At 45.4% G+C, this 13,949-nt stretch overlaps 1 protein-coding gene across 1 annotated transcript in view; it reads right to left on the bottom strand.

Annotated features, from left to right (window-relative positions):
* RBM6 (RNA binding motif protein 6) overlaps positions 1-13,949 on the bottom strand; it is a 56,771-nt gene that overhangs the window by 32,745 nt on the left and 10,077 nt on the right. The window contains exon 6 of the mRNA XM_086755617.1: positions 2,217-2,290. Coding sequence (XP_086611743.1) covers positions 2,217-2,290 — 74 coding nt within the window. The remainder of the gene's footprint in view (positions 1-2,216; positions 2,291-13,949) is intronic.

Raw genomic sequence — 13,949 nt, 5'->3', positions numbered from 1 at the left:
TGAGGTATCTATTGCCTAAAGGACAGCTGAATTGCATAACTCCTTCTCTGAACATCTCTGTTTGGCTTTTATTGAGAACTTAAAAGTCAGCTCCCTCTCTTGCAGCAGGTCAGATACAAATCTTACTACTTCTTTTGGGTTTTTTAAAATTTAAATAATTAGGCGGCCTTTTTTTCTCATGTTCAATCAAGAGCAGAATAGAGAAGTTAACCTATGTGGGGCAATCCAGAGGTTACAACTCTCCATACAGTTTGGGTCATCCCAAAAAGCACCTTTCTTGCTTCACTAATTACGAACTACTATAGCTCTATAAAAACATGGTGAAGATTGGCACACGTATGCTTTGGAGACGATCCCCTCCAATAACTCCATCTTCCAGGTTTCCTCCACACAAAGACACAGTCACGTATTGCAGGAAGGAAAACTGGAAGACTTCATACCCTGTCTGTTTTTAACGTGTCCCAGGTAGAGTGCACGGCTGGGACCATGACCCACTCCGCTAGCAGGGTTCTGGCAGCACCCTGCCTAAATGTTGGAAGGGAAATGGTAAAAAATTATCCAGCCTGAAGGCCTGCTATAACTGTTGCTGGGGAGGGCCAACGCAAGCAGCAGTTGAACGCCAGTCAGAACCTCCTCATGTGCACGTACAGTGATTTACTGGGCACTTCTAGGTACTCAGCTCAATGTAAGGACTGGTGCTTACAGGTTCTTTGCTGTAGCCATGGACCAATTCTGATCAAGTCAAACACCAGCCCAAGTACACAGAGATGCTGCAAATGGGAGAAGGGGCAGAGCAGGCACCAACAACAGGAAGAAGAGGAATTCCTAAATTCCCAGGTATTTGGAAATTGCTCTCGCGTAGGAAGACGTTATTTCACGTGAGCAGAATTGAGGAGAGAATATGAAGAGGTTTTTGGTTAAAAGGAGTATCATACATAATTACAGATTCCCCAGTGACAACAAATAAATTTGGAATTGTAGCAACACTGAAGGGGAAATAAAAGTTGTCACTGACAGTAAAAAATAATCACCAATTCTAGAGCCTTCTCTCTCTGTGCTCCCCACCACCACCCCAGTGGGAATGCGCCAGGCTCCTTCCCAGCAACAGAATTATTTCTGCAAAACATTTTTGTAAGTTGCAATACCTTTGTAACCAAAAACAGAGCCAAATGTGAGCGCTTAGCGGGACCTTTGAAACCCCAGCTGTGAAGACTCATTAACTGTAAGCACATTTTTGCAGATGCACAGCTCTGTATCTGACTCACGCCTCTCCTCCCATGACAGCGAGACTTGGGATTCAGGTAAAAAGGCTTTAGATAATTGATATGGATTCTTACTCAGGCAAATTAGGAGGAAGAAGGCAGCAGAGAGGAGACTTAAGGGATGTAGTGAAGGAAAGGGGAATCAATTGTTTAGTGGTTTTCCTCGAGTGATCCATCACCTGCAATTCCAAGGCACAGGGAGGGCAGTGCGAGACGGAAATCTATGTTTTACCTAACAAATCCTATGCATCTTGCTCCTGTATGGTGGGTAACAGCTCCAGACTCAAACACCAGGTCAGAGTAAAGGCTCCCCTTGGGTATTTATTCACTGGGGATTTAAGCCATTTTGCACTTTTAAGGGCTGGAAACGTTCAGATTTACCAGGTGCAACTGCACGTAGGGTAATCCTCCTGCTTGCAGCTCCTGCTTGCCAAAGGACGGGACAGATATGGGGGAGATGCACAGTCAAGAATCTCTCCCACACACGAGGCACACGGAAAAGTGGAGCGGGTAAGTCACCGTTGACTCAGAGCTGCATAGCAGAGGCCTCACCTACAGTCACATGTGTACGTGTGTGTGCACGCACAGCCGGGGGAGGCTTTTAACACCAGCAAAGATCTTTCCGACTGGATTTCAGTGGGAATAGAAAAGCATTGGGACCAAAATCTGCACTAAGAGTCTGTCAGCCACCAGCCTCTGACTCTAGCCAGCGTGCCGACCTACGCTAGGGAGGAGGGCAAACCGTTTGGTGCCCAGCAGCCCTTTCACACTGGCATTTCTAAGCCTTTTACAAGTTTCTAGAAACAACATTTAAACTGCAGTGTTGTGTGTTATGCAAGAACAGATCTTCCTTTGAATGGTTCAAAAAATACTCATTGGCTTTCCACCACCCCACCAAATAAAAAAAAAATAATTAAAAATCTTCTAGCAGCATTGACCGAAGTTTAAAGCAACCTGGTTGGCTTCCATGCATCCGATGGCCTCTTCCAAGAGTGAAAACTCCACGCAGACATAGCCATAGTCGTAACCTGGGGACAGCATTTAAATACAGACGGGAGTCATGTTAGTGCCTTGTCATAAAGAAAGCCACATTAAATATTCAATTTCCCTTTCCCTCCAATGACAAACCCTCTAACCACCACCCCTCCACGCCAGAATGAAAAGGAGAGAAATCAGGGACTAGCGGGATGATGATTAACTGTGCAGTTTATCATGAATGTTAACAGTACAGCGTTCCCACTTCCCCTTACACAACTCAGTGACAGGCACACCCTTCCTTAGGGCAAGGAATAATTGCTTTATTGGGTTTTTTTTAAAGGCATAGTGATTTTCCATTGCTAGTTCCACATTTTGTGCTACCTCGGAGGCAGCGCTCTCCAAAGCAAGTGCTGATAAGTCATTTTGAAGTACCTTGCTGCAAATGTATTTTACATGAACAGCCAGCATTTTAATTGCGAAATATTTCAAAAAGAACTAACATGGTTCCTTTGCCTTTGCTATTTTTCCTTCAATACCTGCTTACTTTTTAAGTCCAATCCTTTGTATTATGAAAAAGCGCAGTGGAGCAGGAATGAGAACTCCAAATTTCTCATTTTGGTATAGATGTTATTGCACATATAACAAGAGGGTGTGGGAGCTCAAGTTCAGATGCAAGAAACTAGAGAGTCTTTACTCTTCTCGCTCCTTGGAAAGCTGCCATCTCAGTCGGTGGCAGAAGGAACCCACTGATTCAACTGTGTACTCCAGTTACCTGTGCTGAAATGTTATGTCCCCCAGTAAAGTGCAAGAGTGAACATTACAGAAGCTAAGACCACCCTAAGAGTCACCCTTGATGCCGAAAGGAGCTCCAAGAACTGAAGCGCTGAGGAACAACCTCAAGTCACAACCTCACCCTTCACATGCCAAGGCCACCTCACTCCAAAACAGTGCTTTCCAGATGATCATGGGCTGACAGGCTTCTACACGGACAAACAGTGAGAGGAAATGCTTGGTTCCCTCCTCCTGCGGCTCTTTTGGCTGGTTAGGAGCAAGAGGAAAGCCAGTCTGCATGTGGATCGTACCATTTTAGGCATCTAGCTGTCTTGCAGAAGAGTTTGCCTCCTCTCCTGAAGATGCACATCTTAACACCAGTACCTTCAAACCAGGTATGTTTCTTGTTCCTATTGCTTCAGCCCCTCACCTTCCACAGGAAGGTAACTCCATGCACACCTTTCAGGCAAGGCATTCCAACCTGCTGGAAAACAACCCACATCTCCCTCAAGCCTACCCCAAAGAACATTCACTGCACTCTTCCATTCTTCTGTCTCTGTTTCTTTACCGTCTTTGTACTTAACCACACCAGAGACAGGGCCATATAAAACTGTTTCATCATTAAACTCTACTTTTAAAGCAAAACAAATTCTGGGTGCTCTTTGCACACTGTTCTAACGACACAATCCTGACTTTGTACATTTGCCTTCACAACGAGACTCTAACTTGAATCTAGCTCCTCCTCTACCTCACAGAGGAATTTATTCCCCTTCCCCATACTATTTTAGTCCATACACTAGAAGGAAATTTATCAATCTGGGTGCTTTTCAGCTCAGTGAAAGACACAGGCCAGCAGCACGCCATCTGCGGTGGAATGCAGCTAAAGCCACTTGATACTCGTACATGAAGTGGGCACCTGGAACTAGAGGTACGGTTTCAGCTGGCAGAACTGACAGAACCAAATTCACCCAGCTGTCCCCACAGCATCCATTCTGCTCTGCAGTTCCGGCCGCACTAAATCACGTTTTGAGAATGAAGCAGTCCTCTCCGCAGAAGAGAGCTGCTCTCCAGGAGCAGTGCTGCCCCTTGCTGGAAGACTGTTTTGCATTCCGGGCAGACACCTCTGCTACTTCACGGCACAGCGTGCAGGCTCACACCATACATTTTAAAGTCTTATTCAAATCCAGAACTCTAGAGTCCCTTCTCTCCCTCCTGATCAGAAAAGGGCTGCATGAACGACAGTGGTCAGCCTCTAAGGCTCCTGATTGCTCTTCACTGAGAGGATTTTTGACAGCTGCTGTTAATTGGCAAGCTAGGATCAGAGCGCTATCTTATTTCCACGTGCATATTGAGCAGGAGGTCTCCTGACAGACAGAAAGCAAGATTGCAGAAGTTTTCACTCTGTTTGTTCTACAAGGAGAGGCAGTTTACATCCCAGCCCTTGCAAAGTGAATGAGTGGTTTAGACATGGATTTAATCCAGCATGACACAACTGCGAGTGCAACGCTGAATGTTATATATAGATACAAAAGCTGAGATGCTTGGAGGAACGTACACTACAGGATCATCCCAAGCATTACAAGGAGATAGTTCAGGGGAAGACCCAGCACATTTCTCACTTCTGCCCTCCCACACCAAACTCACCCCCCTAATAAGCATAGCTGCAGTAACACATGCAATGAAAACCAAAACCAGAAATTGTGGCCTCATATCCTGCCAAAAACCAGCTTCAGGCCAGATGTTCAGCTCTTGTGGTCAGGGACGCAGTCTTCTGCAATTCCCTACGAGCCGTCCTTGCATAGACAGCACCGAAGCGGTGACGCAAGAAGAGAGCAGCCTGGAGCCGCTGCTCTACTCCAAGCCGCTGATGAAGATCTACGGTGCTTGACACTTTCCTCCGCCTCCAGATCCCTTTGCACAGATCTGACAAACACACTCAGTATGTGAGAACTACAGCGTAACATCAGCTGTGGACAGTATGGCACCCCTGCTCCCAGCTCCACCAGAGCATCCCTCCATTTTAGACCATGACGGAAAGGCCACTGAAATGGAGGGCTGTGGAACAACGCTGCTGCTACAGAGCACTTTCAAAACGCAATGTTTGCTGATTTTTTTCCATGATCTGCAATAACCACATTACCCAGAGCACAACACTGGAAACAAAACCAAGTAACTTGAGACTGGTTCTTAGGGGGAGCAGCTAGAGGGACTCCTGTCACCAACTGCTGTGCCCCTTCCCTGCCTTGTCCGCAGGGCTGGTTCAGCTCTTTGCGTAGCAGCTGCTGAGCTTGCATATTTTTATTTCCAAAGCCTTCACAGTTTGCCTGTCAGAACGCAGCAATTCAGCTGCTATTACCAGAAGGAGGGCAGAAGATTTTGAGAGAGGCACGGGCCAGGCAGCCAATAGCAGGAATTGGTTCAATAGCCATCCCAAGGTAAGCTGATGTCCTCTGCGAGTAACAGCTCTCAGACACTTGCTGCTGTTCTTCAGGTCATAATAATAATACCAAAGTAATCAAAACCACAAAGCAAAATCACTGCTGAAGACTACAGCGTGGGTTTTTTTTGACTCAAGGTGGCCTAAATTCATATGCAAATTTTCAGATGAAGATATAAATCCTGGTATCTTAATTTGATCCTTCACTTACTGATTAGTACACTACTGCAGTTTCAGGAGCCGCAAAAAAGTAGAAAGGAGTAAGAAGAGTTTTATGTTTTGGTAGAATTATATGTGATGAACATAAGACACTCTGTCAAAAAGAAAATAAATCAGTATTTCCCCCCATGCAACCTCTGAGCACGCACACAAAAACCAGAGGAATTCTGTTTCCCTTGAGTGCTTCTATGTATACACAGTACTTTACAGTTGTTCCCGAACCACGCTCAGTTGTTTTCCGCACTGAAAATGGGCACCATTACTTTAACACTTAGGACCAAGGACACAGATGACCTTTAAAGGTCCATTCCAACCCAAACTATTCTAAGATTCTCTGATACAGAGCTCCAGGAAGCTGCTCTGCAAACGTCTGAATAAGGAATATTTTGCCTCTGAAAAAGATGCGTTTTAGTGAAGTGAATTTTGACAACAAATAGCAGGTCTCTGTTAGCATGCCATGGTTTGGCTAAAAATCCCAAAAGCCTGACTTGAAAGGACTGTTCTTGGACTTCAGAAAAAAAAAGATTAAAGACATGAGATTTAAAATAAGACTTGTTTCTATACACACACAGTTTCTACTGAACAACTGATACATAGTAATGTGTTACTTCATGATAGTTTGTTATGTCAAAGATCTAAATAAAGGAAAACCATAACGTTTTTCTGACAGCGGCTGTAAGCAGTGTGAAGACACCAAAAAAAAAAAAATATCTCTCTGGACTTTTAGGAGGCCAAATGAAAATATCACATAACAGCAGCCCCATCTATGCCAAACCAAAGATACTTTTGGAAAGAAGGCATGACGGCACCATGGCAAAGGCATCCAGTTTGAGAGGTGATCCAGCTTCTTGATTCTAGGAATGAGCACGCAGTAAGTCACGGTACAGCCCAACCCTACAAGCTTAAGGTATTAGGTAACCTTAAGTCCCTGGTGAACTGTCACCTGCTGTCTCAAAAACAACTTCTACAAACCCCCTGACTTCTGTGGTGCAATATGAGGATATTCTCTCTCCTCTGGCCTGGAAGGTAAGAAGATGGCTTCCTATTAACGTAACTCCATGTAACAGGTTGCCAAAAACACTGTGCTAAACTGAACAGCTGAGCCATCTGCAAACGTGGTGGAGGTCCCTGTGCCTGCCAGGTGGGCCCAAGATGGTGACAATGGAACCTCCACAGGCAGAGAGCTTCTCAACCATGCCAACAACACTTCACTTGTGTTTTTTTTCCTGTAGGATGAGACAGAATTACCACTGAAGAAAAGCATTTGCAGTTTTGGGCACTTCTAAGACTCAGAGATTGCACATTAAAGCAGAGCATGGCCAGCCTGCTGGAGAAAGCACATTCTTGCTGCTTGTTCTCTCCAGAAACAGCACAGCAGAGGAGAGTGCAGCTGAGGAAATCCTCTGGAGTTTCACCCATGTTGGAGAAGAAAGTTCTACTGCTTCAAAGACAACTATGGCATAAAGTATGGAGTGAATGTGAAGAACTTTCACATCCCTCAAAGGGATTTTGCACTCTGTTCTCGGAGAATCTGCTGTTCTTTGGTTGGTAGGAAGACCTACCTCATCTGCAGGAGATTTTGGCAATAAGCCCACAAATCCATGCACAAGCTTTTCTGTTTCCTCCAAGGGAAGATGCAGATGGAGTTTGTGCATACTAAAGAGTGAAAACCTCATCAGAAGAAAATGCTGGAAAACACAGGGCTTTCTCTGTATCTCTGTGCTATTACAGTGTACTATCATTAGCAAGTATAATACACTCAATGTTTCCAAGAAGCCAGGAGCTCCTGAACACGCACGATAGCGGCTGTATCCGTGCTTACGCAGCGAGTTTTGCCACTGAGTGAGGATGGGCAAGTGTAGTGCTTTCCGCGGCAAAGAGAGAAAATAAAGCTGTCTGCAGAGTCTGAATACTCAGGAGGGCACCCTCACAGCACGGCAGGGAACGGCGGCAATCTATCTACGCTAACGCAAGCTCAGAAGCCAAACCTGAGAGCTCTCTCAATACCAGCTGGTGGATTCCAAGCGCCCATAAATTTGTCAGATCTCTTTATTGCACAGATGAATTGGCCTTCAGAGCTCCTAACTCTGAAGAGCTGTACCAAAAAAGCTTGCTGTTGAATACTAAAGAGGACGAGCTGCAACAAGCCCTATCCCCAACTCCTTTCAAAGGCTGAGCATTTACAAGTCACACCTGGCTGCTGGGAAAAGGCCTGCCACTTCATCCTGTCCCTCTGTATAAAAAGTACATTCTTATGCACTCGTTCATGACAGTGCTGCACAAGAGAATGGCGCTGATACCACAGGATATGAAACACAGCTATATTCTGAAAGGCAGAGCACTACAGTCCATCCTCCTCACGCCATCCAGGAGGACAAGATGCAGAAAGGACCTGCCCGAGATGCCCTCAAAGGTGGGCACAGGCAGCTCCGTAAACTACAGGAACTACAACAGAGTCCCAAACGTCTGTCAACCCTTCCTGGCCCAGAAGGAGTTTGGTTTGTCCACCAGCACAGGGGGGAGCGGGGAAAAACCCACAACACTAAGATGGTACACACTGTAGCTTTATTAAAAATATTACATTATACTTGTACAGAAACCTGGAATCCAAGGAAGGCTGGCGCCACCACAAAACTCTATGAGAGGACTGGAAGCTGCACGCATGGGAAGGTGTTGCACACAGGAACTTGGTTTTAAAGTGGTGCGAATGTGAACGCAGTCCCCAGGATGTATCATCTGTCATTTAGCACAAAAGCCTCAGAAAAGCAATCAATGCAATCATGTCAGCACGCTGAAAAGCCTTGAAGTTTTGTGCTGGAGATGCAAAAATGGTAAGCACATTTGTAAAAACGATTACAGAGAGAAGGATTCTGCATGTCAGAAAGGCTGTGAGCACGCTTTAAGGATGAATGCGTGTGTTGCCTTTCCTGTTGAACAGGCCTTGTAACCTGTTCGGTTGTAACCCCGAACCAAGGTTGATCGCTATCACAAACACTGACTTAAAACAGATTTGTACTTCCTATTTCCTAAGCCACCACATCACAGATGAGGAAAGATGAGCAAGAACACCTTTCACTTCCAAGAACAACACACTACTGCCCTGAAATCAAGCAAGACTAACCAAAAGCCTACTGCCCACACAGTTGGGAAAACTGGCAAGGACTGGTATCAATGACCATGGACTAATTTCAACTGAGTGCTTTTTTAGTCCTCGCCAGGCTATTCTGGCTACGAACAAGAATGAATTGCTTCAACACAGATCAGCGCTGAACATATTTCCTCAGCTTCTGAAAGGCGAGCCCCTTCAGACTGAAGGACTCTGCCGATGACCTGGTCGTGTCACAAGACAGAACTCCACGTGTGCTACAGCATCCTGTGAGCTCCTGGATGATCACCTCGGCTCTCAGCAAGCGCCCGAGATCTGTGTGCCCTTACTCATTGCTGACGCAGTAGAATGGGCCACACAATCTTCACTGTGCAAAACACTAAATACAGCAACAGGAGATTATTCTTCCTGGGGTGCATTAGCACCAGCCTTGAGGGTGAGCCAAGCTGTCTTCTGTACAATTAGCACAACAGGCAAGATGTCTTAGGGACATCTCACATCAAACAACAGCATGTTCTTTGTACTAATGCAAAGAACGTAAGTGCTTGTGGGATCTACTCCTAATCATGCTCCATTGGGTTGGTGCCAAGCCCCCTTCGTGAGGAAGCCACTAACTGACCACAAATCCACCCTTAAGAAGGGTTCCCCAAGGGCACTGCATCACTCCTGAAAGGAAACAAAAGGTCTCAGTTTAGCACGGTTCTGCTGCACACCTCCAGAAACATCCCCTCCCCATGCAGAGCCACAGCTCAGCTCTCCAGCCCTTCTGAGGCTGGAAGCTGTAGCACAACGGCACCCATGGCACGCAGGAGCTGGAGGCAAGCGCAGTATTTCATCCGTGCTTCTGACCTCCAAGAGCATGGCTAGGCCAAACCCCACCCAGATGTACAGCTACAGTGAGGGAGCTAAGGCTCAGTTTTTCGTGGGCCAGACAAAAGCAGAGCCACGTCTGCTACAGCAGGAGCTCTGCTTTACAGGATCGGAGACCTCACTGCCTTGGGACACACTCCAGCCGTGGAAAATGGAGAGCTTATCCCTAGTATGAAGACGTGCATCACTCAAAAATCAAAAATTTTTCCATCATAAAGTGTGAACTATTGGACTTTAGATTACGAGTTTTAGCAAAATGCAACACTCAGGAATACAATTTTAAATTTCAGAGGCTTCCTGAAATATTCCTGAAAGCAATGATTCACTGTTCTGACATACAGGATAGATTGCACTTAGATGGAAAAAAAAAGCGCACCTTTTAAAGGTTTATCTCAGGGGCTTATTAATATTTAACAGGGCACCAGTGTGGCAGAGCTTAGCGAGAACAAGCAAGATAATCCAGTTTCTTCTAGGACTTGGCCAAGGCAGTTTAAGTTTAACAAAGGGAGGGATAAGGAGGGCAGTTCCAAGCACCACAGAAGGGCCAGGTCTGGAGAAATGAAACAAAACATAAATGCTAGTACAAGAGGGTGGCTAAGCAAGCAATAAAGTATGTCTGGTGCCAATAGTACTTGCTAAAACAACAGCTTTTTCAAAACTGAGCAGGCAGCTGCCATTAAGTGGCTGCTAGGTTAGTCACATTTTTAGGTTACGTGACATTTCCTGCAGGTACCTCCACCACAGGAAGATGCCTGTCCTTTAGCATCAGCCACCTGTATCCATGTGGACACTCCTCTGGCCCCAAGCATCGCTGCTGCTCAGACAGCTCCTCCCTGCTCCAGTCACCCTGCTTTGCTCCCCAGGGGTGCAGCACTGCACTCCTGCCTCCCCACCCAGGGTTCAAAAGTGAGTATTCAGAAGAGTCAGAAGAGGGTTAAACCCAAATCTCCTGGTTTCTGAAGCGCTGCACTAATTCAGAGGGTACATAAAGGGGCTGAGGTAGACCTCATTGCAAACCAGCTCACCTGGTCCCTCCAGGTCCGCTTCACAGAGCTCCACTCTGCACGTGCTGCTCTCCATCTCGGTCAGTACATCCGTTCTCCACCAGGCTCTCTCAGCTCAGCAAAAACACCTCTCTGTTCCCCACATGGGCTTGTAGAGTAAGCTAGAAAAGCCTCATGGGCTGCCAGCAATTTCTCAGGCTCGCTTTCCCCTGAATAGCTTTTCCCAACTGCTGGTACCAACCCTAACATGAACCCTGGATGGAAAACACACGTTCCAAGCTTCTCAGACTGCGTCCAGGAGAACAATTTGAGCATAAGGCTGAGATTACGCTTTATGTTTTCACTTATTGCCTGGACATCATTGCAGTATCTTTTAAGGGTGAACAACTCATCATAAGCAGCCCTTCCATATAAAGATAGTTCCGCGTGCTCCCTTCTCCAGGGCATACGTGTGTGTTTAGCCAAAGAATTCTGTGCACATCAGACACTCAAGATGCTATCTCAGTCTTTGCTTACGTTTGACATCAGTCAGGAAAGTAGAAATAAAGCTTGATGAGAATCAGGCAGGAGGTAAGTTTAAAATACGATCAAAATCAAAATCAGGACAAAGTGTGTTCATGTTAGATTCCTCGAAGGTCAAAAGATATCTGTTTCAAGTTCCTGGCAGTCAGCACCAATGCAAGCGCACAGACAGTAACAGGAGAATGACAGACACCGTGCCACAAGCAGCCTGGTGCTATTGTGTGCTGTGCTATCAGCTCCACAGAGGGAGGTCCACACTGTAAAGCCACATGAAAGCCTTGCTCCCAGTGAGCAGAGATAAGTACCTTCAGATGGGACAGGGGGAGCTCACAAGCTGTTACTGACAACTCCTTCTCAGAGAGCTGCTGACAAGTCGTCACTGCTAGTATCTGCCCAGGCAGCAGTACGTCCGCATGAGGCAGCAAGAGGCACCAGGAGACATCGCAGACTAAAGCAGCTGATGCTCTTTGAGAAGATTCCACTATCACCTCAGGGTTTATTCTTTGTAATGATTAATTGAACAGACATGGCCAAACACACTTGAAAAGGCAAGCTGAAAGATAAGCCAACAATCTAATACAGTTATTTCTGCCAACGCTTACACATTACACTGGAAGAAGCCCTCTTCCCCCCACAAATGGATTTGATACTTTCAGTCTGAGCATATAGGCACCAATTAAAAAAAAAAAAATCTAACTGATGGAAATTACAAGTTAATGTTGCATAGGGTCACTGTCTGTAAATACCTGCCTTTTTGATTTTAATAGAATTACTGTGCCACTTCTTAAGGTCTCTCTTTTCAATACCTTGTTGAAAATCTCGATACTATTTCAGTCTGTGGGCTTCACAGACAAAAGAACCTAAAGAATAAACAGCTCAAATGCATACCAAAATCACACCAGGTATATTAAGAACAGTGTTTCATGCTCAGCACAACCTTCAGTGAAAATATGCCTCCCTTAGCACATACACAGCGTGTAAAAAGAAAGGGCTTTATAAAAAGAAGTTGAGCTGCTTTTTCCAAGAAAAAAACAACCATCTATTTTCCCCCAAAACAGAAAGAGTCTTGTGAAAGATCATACAGTGGAATCATCACGTTGAGATGCTGAGATAAGCTTTATGATAAGCGTTATCTTTTTGTGAAGCTGATCCAAACCTCACTTATTTCAAGTTAATTGTGCATTATTTGTTATGGCTGTTATTGTTCTCCAACAGCTGCAGGCATTCTTCTCTCAAACACACCCCACATGCACACTCATGATTAATGTTATTTTTAACACTTCTGGACAGCACTCAAAAATACACAACCCGCTCAGACAGGCTTAGCACGCGCTCTTCTGAGCCAGGCTGCCGTCGTCCCACTGATCCGACACAGCAACGCAGCCAGGGCACCCAGGTGCATCTGAGAAACCTCAGTAACCCAGCAAGTTTGCTTTTAATTCTTAGGAATATTTACATCCACACCCCATAGCAAAAGCATTGTTTAGTCCATGACTGGCCTCTAGTTTTGAACAGGCTTTGCTTTTCAGCAGTTAATGTGAATTCAATTTCACACACTTCCCTATACGATGACCTAATGTGAAAAGCTGGATTACATTTACTATAGCTTCTAGTTACCCAATTTCAAGTTGTTTTCACAATTCAGGAAGCTTTTATTGTCCTAAACGTATCCATCTTGCGTAAGAAGGATCAGAAAGCTGTTTAAATTAGCAGCTGCATTTGCAGCCGCAGGACAGAATGCAAAACAAAGCCTTTGGAGCATCCACACAACCTAGCATAATGCTGCACTGCTTAAATTACTGGTGTTGACTGGACAGCATTAAACAACAGCTTTAAATAGGTCATCAAATACGAGCTAATTTTAACTTCATTCTTTCCTTTCCACAACTGCCAGAAAAACTTTTAAAAAAACCAAGACTTTGCAAGTGAGGAGCCAGACTGAAACAAAATGCAGCTTTTAGAGAGAAGCAGAAAACTGCAACCCTCATATTACATGTGACCATCAGCAGACGCCTGAGCTTCTGCACATAACCTCAGACACTGTACCTCACCCTGAGTAGCCTTTAAAATGGGGAATGGGAAGGAGACAACAGTTCTCTAATGAGGGCAGTAAGTCCTAATAATGTACACGAGAAAAGACTTACGAAGAGATTCCCAGGTGAAGCAAAATTATTACTGGTAAGTGATGTATTTCAGAAAAAAAACAACCGACAAATCACATCAGCACAGGCGAAAAATGAGTATGTTGCAATTATTGGGTTGCAGTCGGTGTTGTGGCTGACGACAGCCATGCTTAGAAAAGAGGAAGGGAAGAAAGAAAGACTGACTGTGGCCCTTAAGCCCTGCTTGTTGGGCCAGACCAGATTATGTGACACATGGGTGTTCTTCAGTTCAAAGGTTCACCAGAAGGTTGTGAAATCTCCTTTGACAGCTTCCAGAAACAAAAATATACTTGAGAAATACCCAACTGCCCCAGTTTCTCTCCCCAGCTGCCAAACACATAGGAAGCCTTTATACAATGTACCGACACCACGAATTCCAGATGCTTCACGTGTAACTCGTACTGGTAATAAGAAAAAGCACTGATGAAGACAGAAGCCTCTGCTTTCCCAGGTGGGGGGGGGGGGGGGGGGGTGGGCGGTAAGAAACAACAACAAAAAAAAAGAAACAGAAAACAGCCCTGCCATTCTCCCTGCCATTTGGAGAATGACAAAAATTCACTCTGGAGCAGCTGTTCAGCATCACCAGAGCAGGAGAGGTAACTTCAGACGGTCCCCTCC

Source organism: Chlamydotis macqueenii, chromosome 10 (assembly GCF_036417535.1).
Source record: "Chlamydotis macqueenii isolate bChlMac1 chromosome 10, bChlMac1.mat, whole genome shotgun sequence".
NCBI lineage: Eukaryota > Metazoa > Chordata > Aves > Otidiformes > Otididae > Chlamydotis > Chlamydotis macqueenii.
Note: the sequence above shows the minus strand (reverse complement) of the source record. Positions and strands in the feature narration are given on the sequence as shown.